Genomic DNA, 7,864 nt, shown 5'->3' on the forward strand with positions numbered 1-7,864 from the left:
AACCTATGAAAGTTGTTTTTTTGTTATACATAAAAATAGTTTCGGACTTTTTTTTGTTATTCAAAACAATTTAAAAAAAAAACGAAACTTTATACTCTTTATTTGTATGTATAATATAATAAAAATATTTTACCTTAACAAAATAATGAATATTTAACAAACTAAACAAAAATTAAATTTCAAAGAATGGAAAATTGTCTTTCACAAATAGTAGAATCCTGTTATACACACTCTAAAAGAATAGAAACTTGTACTCTTTTCATGGAAGAAAAACTAACAGTAACGAATAATAAGAGAATTGAAAAAAAAAAAAAAGTTGCTCAGCTAATATGTAAAAGAGAAGGTTGGGAATGTAAAATCTTTAATAAAAATAATGTGGAAAGACCCATGAAATAGTAAAGAAGAAGAATAGAATGAGCCATCCTGTTTCAAGGTTGAGGGGGCGAGAAGCATCCATTAATCCTCCCTTCCATACACAAATAGGCTTTAAAATAAGTCAAAGTCAAAGCTGAAGGTAGCCATTTAAACTCTATCCATTTATGTATCTGAAAATTATGATTTGCATCACTAATCCGTCAAACTTTAGATACTCAAATCTAAAATCTTTCAAGTCTAAGCTTTATGAATCACAATCACTATATCTATCCTAAGCCTTATGATTCATTTAGTTTCACGCTCTGCTAATATAATACAAGAGACCAAAGTTCCCACTCCCTTACGTCATCATAAACTCTGTACAAAAAAGGCAAAAAAAGAGAATCGAATGAAGAAATCTCTTGGACTTTTGAGGAATCCTTTGAAGAAGCCACGAGATCCTATAAGTCACATGTCATTCACCATCCCTTTTTCTTTTTCTACAAAGCAACAGAACAACAAAGCCAAGAATGATTTGCCGCCTAGCATGCTTTGCTAGGAACTCGGTACTTTTTAACAAACAAGCAATCGATCCCTACCCCACTGAACAATTCAGGCCATTGTCTTGGCATTCAGTGCAGGTTGCCTTGCTACTCAGAGGCCTTGTTCATCAAGGAGCTTCCTTTCTGCTGTTCAGAACCGTCATTTAGGCGGTAACCACTCTCGCTTACTTTATCAGAATGCTTTTCTTTTCCGTCAGCTTCGCTTTTCTTTGCAAAACGGCCTCCACTACTTCTCGACCTTCTTATGGCATGCTGGTGTCTAGACTCATGAAGGTATGGCTGTTAAATAAGAAAAGTGAGCAACATAACCAAAAAAAAGAATGGATTTTTGCGAGTGAGATTAATAACTATAATTGATTCAGTGGTTGTAAATTATGATAAGCAATTAAGCCTAAGCAACTATAAAATAACTCCTGGGCTTCCATGTTTATTAATTAAAATACTGGCAGTTGGTCGATTTTTTAACTTGTTTAAATTGCAAAAAGAAAACTAGAACAATAACATGTGATATTAACATGATCCAGTATAAGCTAAATCTATATCCCAATTCTACCAATCGATATTGTCTATCAGAGCATATACATCTTGATTGGATAATTGCTTAAAAGATCACTCATAAAAATTCAGGAAGTCAAGCATCCCCCACCGCACACACACATGCATGCATAAAAACAATCTAGTCCACTCGAAAGACACAAAATCCACCTTTCTGGCTTTTATCGATTTCTTCTCAGCCTCAGCTTTTGCACGTGCTTGCCTTCGCCTCAAAATTCCCTGGTATTGCTTTGCATTCACAAAAACGGGGTCTTGTGCTATCTCAATGGGCAATGGCATTCTAGCATGTGGTCCTCCAACCATGGGATAGCCCTGTCCATGACAAAAATAAACTACAAAGCATGAAAATTTTGTTAAGACTTTGTGCAATGGAAACATCAACGCTATGTGTATTCCGAAGCTATATTGGATAGAATAAATTATCTAATGATACGTTCCTTTTAGGGTTTAGAAAAAATAAAAAAATAAAAAAAGAGCAGCCTTCATTAAATAAATGAAAATTGAAGAACAAAATGTAGAAAACCCCTGGAGACAAACTACACAGTGAGCAATAAAATTTGAATGAGTATAAATTTCACAAGCATTGTCCTTTGAGCAAGCTAATCGTGGTTTGAAGAGCACTGGATGTAAAAGTGTATGTCCTAATTCAAATCAACAACATTTACCACTTAACAGTGAATACAATATTTCACGAAACATCCACGAAAACAACCTTTGAAGTAAATACAAAATTTTAACTGATTTATGACAACATTCATTCCACGGATATAGAAGCAAAAGCACCAATTTCATGAAGTTGGACCCGAACCCTTTAGCACTGGGACTTGAAGTTCCATTTCTAAATAGGGTCAAGAGTGCTACATGTGTGAATTAGAAGTGTCATTTTTCTTTTGATTTCAACAGTATAATAGATGAGCACAGGCAAGTAATGGCAAAGATCATGACAGTGAAACCAGTCTCTCGTATGTATGAAGTCGAGATAATTACATACCAAGGGCTGATGACCATAGAAGGCCATCATTCCTCCATAATATGGATCCTGATAAGGATTTGATGCACAAGCCTGCAACAGTATATCAAGAAACACAAGAAATTATTCAGCAATATACAAAATTGTAATTTGACCTTATCTTTTTTTGTTGGGGCGGGGGGGTGGGGGTTGGAGGGAACTTTAAATCTGGGAATAAAAGCACAATAGTTTTTATAACAAGATAAAGAACTTTCTAAGATTGCATCTATTGAACTTACAATAGAGTGACCAACAAGTTCGAGTTGTGTAGACTGCGTCAGACATTCACCGTGCATAGCTGGCAAAGTGGACGAAACATGCTGCATCTTCCGAGTATCCTGTCTGTAGCTTCCCGCTGAAATCATCGAGATGTATGTTATTGTTAATTTAGGGGGCATTCAGTGTTTTTGTAAAATATATAAAATAAAATAATATAATGATAATAATAGTTCATCGATTCGTGAGTTCAACCATCCATATGAAAGCTTCTTATCCTGCACATTCCTCTGTTACCCATTTTTAACAAGTTACAATGTAGTAAAAATAAATCCCAATATGGTAAACCTAATAATTTTCGTTGTGAATGGAATAGCTGCTTGTGATACCATCAAACACAAATATCTGAGAACAGCCAAAAGTCAATCTCTTGCTACATATTTTTTTTTCTTTTTTTTTTTTCTTAAGAGAGTTTCCACAAATAATTCTACCAAAGTTAGCTTTTGTATTCCAAAGTTGTTATCTCCATTTTCATAATAACCCCTTCAAATAAGATAGATTCAATATTGTCAGACACAAAACAGAAACTCAAGGACTGTGAGGTGCTAATTGGAGAGAGAACTTGCACTAATAAATATGGATTAAAAGATGTACCAGAATGTGGAGATCCAGTAGCTTGCACTTCTTTAGAAACATCATCTTCTTCATCATTTACATCATTATTAGACACAGATTGGCCATCATTTGACTCTGAACCACCATTAGGGAATTCAAGAGAAGTTGAACTGGAAGCATTTCCCCCAACCACAGGTAATGGAAAAGTATTGTACCCCATGCCACGCCACCAGGGTTCATAATAGATACTCGTCGATGGTGCACCATTTGGATCGAGCTGATTATTGGTTTCAGACTTTGACTGCATACCTTCAACCCTCTGAAACAAACAAAAGAGCCTCAAGTTCTCAATTACCACAAAATGAAAATTTTGATACCAATGGTTAAGAAAAATAATAATAAAATAGAACACCCTTTCCTAACTCCAGTTACAATTTAAGTATTATTCCATATTAATTGTAATCTTAGATTCTGACATCATCCATTGCTCATTGTTTCGAGGTTTTTAATTTATGATGACTGTTAAGGTAATACAGATCCTTATCATGGTTCAAAATGAAAGAACCCCATCTAACCAAATTGCACAGGTAGCCGGGGTGCTTTTAAACTCTTTAGTCTCTTTCTTTAGAGAAAAGTTTTCTTCAACCTCTACTTTAGCAGGTACAGGGAGTAAAAAGTAATTGCAGCTGCAAGAGACATAAAAACATAAACAAAAAAATAGCACATTTTCTCGTGATTCAGTCCTGTACTATTAAATCTTTCCAATAACAATATTATTCATGATTCAATCCAGTACTATTACATCTTTTCAATGCCTTTTGACTAAATTGTTATCCACGTGTCATTTGTTTTATGCAATATGTAAGACACAATCTAGATCCCTGGATGGCTACAAGACAATCTAGATCCCTGGATGGCTACAATCCCCTCTTCACATCTCTTAAAATTCAAGGTTGAATTCTCCCAAAATTAATTTAACAATGCAAAGCACATTAAGTTGGAGAAACAAAAAGACAGAAAAAATCTAACACAACTTAACAAAAAAGTATTAAGCAGTAACCACATCATATCACTGAGATCTGTACCAAATGCTCATTTCCCACCAACAAAAGCAAATGTAAAGCTAACCCAGAATCTATTCCAAGTTAAAACTTAAATTAATCAACAAAACCAATAAGTAAGACTAAATTATAGATCTCATTCTTACAATCAGTTAATACAACAAATGAATGAACGAAGTAAAACCTGAAAAATTCACAACTCTAGAGAATTGATAGAGCTTCACCTTCCAATAGAACTATTTATCCTCGTTTAGAGATCCAACAGTACACAGTGCCAGATCATGCATACTTGGTGCATGATTAGAATTAAAATAAACAAAGAAGACAAAAAATTAATCTCAGGTAACATAACTTCAGTTCTGGTCCCCCTTTCATATCGCATTTAAGTTGTTAAAGTAGAAACTAAAGTACAAATACACTCATTCACTAAATTCCCATCAACAGCAATATCTAGTTTCATAAGTTAAAGAATCTAAATTATTTGACCCGCTAAGTGTTGTTTGCAGTAACTCAAACTAGCTAGAATCAGGAAATCCAGACAGACACAAAAGTAACAAAACAATTTTCAGTTCCTATATCCATCATCATCTTCAAAATGCTTTATCCAGATTCAAACCGGTGATCATCTGACACATAATTATCCAGTAACACCCCGCCCCAAAAAAAGGAAAAGAAAAGAAAACCCACCTCAAATCCTCCCTGAAAGAAACCCAAAGAAGCACAGGAATTGTCATCCATAGCAGACACAAATCAGCTTTAAACTTCAAAAACACAAGCACCAGTTTCCTCAACAATCGCAAAACCAAAACTAAATCCGAAAAAGAAAAATCAATCAACCCAAAACCCGAAAAAGATGAAAAGAAATCGTAAAAAAGGGAATTGCGGGAATACCCTAGAAATCAAACACCAGATATAATACATACACAGTAAACACAGCAACAGAAGACATAGATTGCGAAAGAAAAGGAAGGAAAATTGAAGAAAAATAGGTTACCGGAAGGAATTGGAGCAAGGTGGAAATGAAGAGAAGGGAAAAATGTGATGGGGGAGAAGGGAAATGGGAGAGAATTAAAAAATAAGAATGAAGATTGAATAATAATAATAATAATAATAATAATAATAATAATAATAATAATAATAATAATAATAATAATAATAATAATAATAATAATAATAATAATAATAATAATAATAATAATAATAATAATAATAATGAAAGGAAGGGAAAAAAAAAAAAAAAGGGGTAGAAAAAGGGAAAGGAAAAAAGAGGGAGATTGAAATTTAATCCAGTTTTTGGTGAATTCCAAAAATGAAAAATTGGAAGTAAGAAGACTCTATGCTTCAACTTTTGTTGAGGGTATTTAAATCACAAAGCTAATGGATATGATAATCTCACCCAACTCTGGGTCCTACCAAAGCTCTATTTCCCTTCCTTTCTCCTTTCCCCTGCCCCACGTGGGCTCTTCCTCCACTTCTTCGGCCTTTTATTTTATATATTGGACCACAATCTTCCATTTTTCTCCCTCATCCACTTCATTTCTACCTTTCTTTTTTGCTTGAATCAACATTTTCATTCTATTATACCAAATTTCACAATCTTACTAACAACCATCTTTCCTTATTTAAATCTAATACATCTTTATTTATTAATTTAAATTTAATAAAATCCAAAATTATTTATGGTCTTGTGTAACGAAAAATTCTATGAAATCAATTCTCTTTTTCATAAATCCTCAATTTGCCCTTGTTGGCTTTTAATATTATAGGTCGATTCATCATTTTTTCTTCTTCAATGCGATCTATTCATCTTCTCTTCGTATTATTACTTCTCCTTCTTCGTTATCTCTCATCTTCTTTTTTCTTCTTGGTATAAGATCCAAATGATATTGGTACAAGATCTGAATGATCTGTCCCGATATTACCAAGATCTTGTACCAAGATATATCGATTAGATTTGATACAAGATCATATACTATGATTGTTTTACTAAGATCACAACGATTGTGTACCAATATCTAAACGATCATGTACCAATCTTTTTGCGCGCGTGTGTAGCGGATTAATTGCGCGGTATTTTTGTTATTTTACATGGTGGACTTGTGGGTTTTTTTATTTTCAAAATTGTTTTATACAGTGAAAATATTTTCATGTTTTGCTCTACTTTTGAAAAAAAAACCTCAAATTTATGTTTTGAAATTTTTGTTTTTGTCATTTTTAAGGGAATATTAATAAAAAAGGATATTTTAAACATTACATTTTCTCAATTCAAGTGCAAATTATCATCGAAACGTTGCATTTTTAGTTTGAAAATTTTAATTTAAAAATAAATTTATTTATTATAATTAAAAAAAAGGAAAGAGGGTTGGGTAGGGTTATGTTCAAGCTTTGACATACAACAGAGTTGTGGTTAAGCGATGCTTCTTTCCCTTGGTTCTGGTTTGAAATGGGTTTGGATTATCATGAATTGTGTTGAATTTGATCGGTTTTCGGTGCTTATTAATGATTATCGCCAACCTATTTTCTTGCCTCAACGAGGGCTCTGCTAATGAGATCTTTTGTTGCCTTATTTAATTATGATATGTGCTGAGGGTCTTTCTACGATCCTAAGAAGGGAAAATCTCTCTCTTATTCCTACCCTCTATATTCATTATCATTGTTCTTCCATCTCAAAATTTATTCTTCATTCATGATTGTTTAATATTTTGTAAGGCCTTAGTGAAAGAATGTAAGAGGATTCATTACGTGCTCAAAATCTTTGAAGAGGCTTCAAGACTTTGGGATCACGATTGTTACATGGAAAAATGAGAAATGAAAATATTTGAAAGAGTGAGCTGAAAAAGCTCAAGTAGTGACTAGTTAAAGAAAAAACATGAATAAACTTAACTTAAACTTTATTTCCCAGTTTTCAAGAAACGTTGATAAACAATTATCTTGAAATAAAGCTCTTAAAATGATATTTCTTGAATTTTCCCTTTTACTTACTTATTCTATGACTAACCTTAGCAACTCATCTACCCCCATTGTGGTAGAGATTACTTAACACAAACGATGGTGGTATCAATGAGTTTGCTATCTGACTTACAACTCATCTAACTACATTGCGGTAGAGATTACTCGATACAGCTGGCGATCGCCTTATTGGGAACAGGGTAACATCTAACTACCTCAAAATACATGCTCTTACTGTCTTAAGATAAATTCTTTAGCAAAGCAACTCATGTTTACAAAAATAATTAGCATGACTTTTCTACATAATAGTAGGGCATGCCTAGTACTCCTAATGCCTCTAGTTAAACAATAATGTATACGATGTAGTAGGGTATGCCCAGTACTCTCATTTTTTACTAAACAATAATCTATATGATGTAGTAGGCACACCCAACACTTCCTATAACATCGTTGTCATGGAGTAAACTCAACATCAACAACAGAATAATCCATGTGTGCACATGTAATAAAATAGCCTTGGTCTCAATATCTCAGTCATAGAG

At 33.3% G+C, this 7,864-nt stretch overlaps 1 protein-coding gene across 4 annotated transcripts; it reads right to left on the reverse strand.

Annotated features, from left to right (window-relative positions):
* Positions 1 to 515: 515 nt before the first annotated feature.
* LOC103492032 (nuclear transcription factor Y subunit A-1-like) lies at positions 516 to 5,675 on the reverse strand. 4 transcript variants are annotated; one of them, XM_008452200.3, is made up of 7 exons: positions 5,368 to 5,453; positions 5,061 to 5,181; positions 3,352 to 3,631; positions 2,721 to 2,836; positions 2,464 to 2,535; positions 1,623 to 1,784; positions 516 to 1,196 (listed from the first exon to the last, which is right to left on the reverse strand). In XM_008452200.3, the coding sequence occupies exons 2-7, from the start codon at positions 5,109 to 5,111 to the stop codon at positions 1,005 to 1,007; spliced, it is 873 nt and encodes a 290-aa protein (XP_008450422.1). In that variant the 5' UTR covers positions 5,112 to 5,181; positions 5,368 to 5,453; the 3' UTR covers positions 516 to 1,004. The 4 variants fall into 4 exon arrangements, with proteins under 4 accessions (XP_008450422.1, XP_008450423.1, XP_050936564.1 ...); XM_008452201.3 differs by lacking the exon at positions 5,061 to 5,181 and having other exon boundaries at positions 5,368 to 5,675; XM_051080607.1 differs by lacking the exons at positions 5,061 to 5,181; positions 5,368 to 5,453 and adding an exon at positions 5,265 to 5,347.
* Positions 5,676 to 7,864: the final 2,189 nt, after the last annotated feature.

The sequence above is a fragment of the Cucumis melo genome, chromosome 2, assembly GCF_025177605.1.
Source record: "Cucumis melo cultivar AY chromosome 2, USDA_Cmelo_AY_1.0, whole genome shotgun sequence".
Lineage (NCBI taxonomy): Eukaryota > Viridiplantae > Streptophyta > Magnoliopsida > Cucurbitales > Cucurbitaceae > Cucumis > Cucumis melo.

What these genes read in the sequence shown, in the direction of transcription:
- LOC103492032 (XM_008452200.3), bottom strand. Translation starts at nt 5,111, where the DNA reads ATGGATGACAATTCCTGTGCTTCTTTGGGTTTCTTTCAGGGAGGATTT. An exon ending in TCTTTCAGGGAGGATTTGAG is followed by an intron (nt 3,632 to 5,060) that starts GTGGGTTTTCTT and finishes TGTTTGTTTCAG; the next exon opens with AGGGTTGAAGGTATGCAGTC. An exon ending in AATCGATAAAAGCCAGAAAG is followed by an intron (nt 1,197 to 1,622) that starts GTGGATTTTGTG and finishes CTTATTTAACAG; the next exon opens with CCATACCTTCATGAGTCTAG.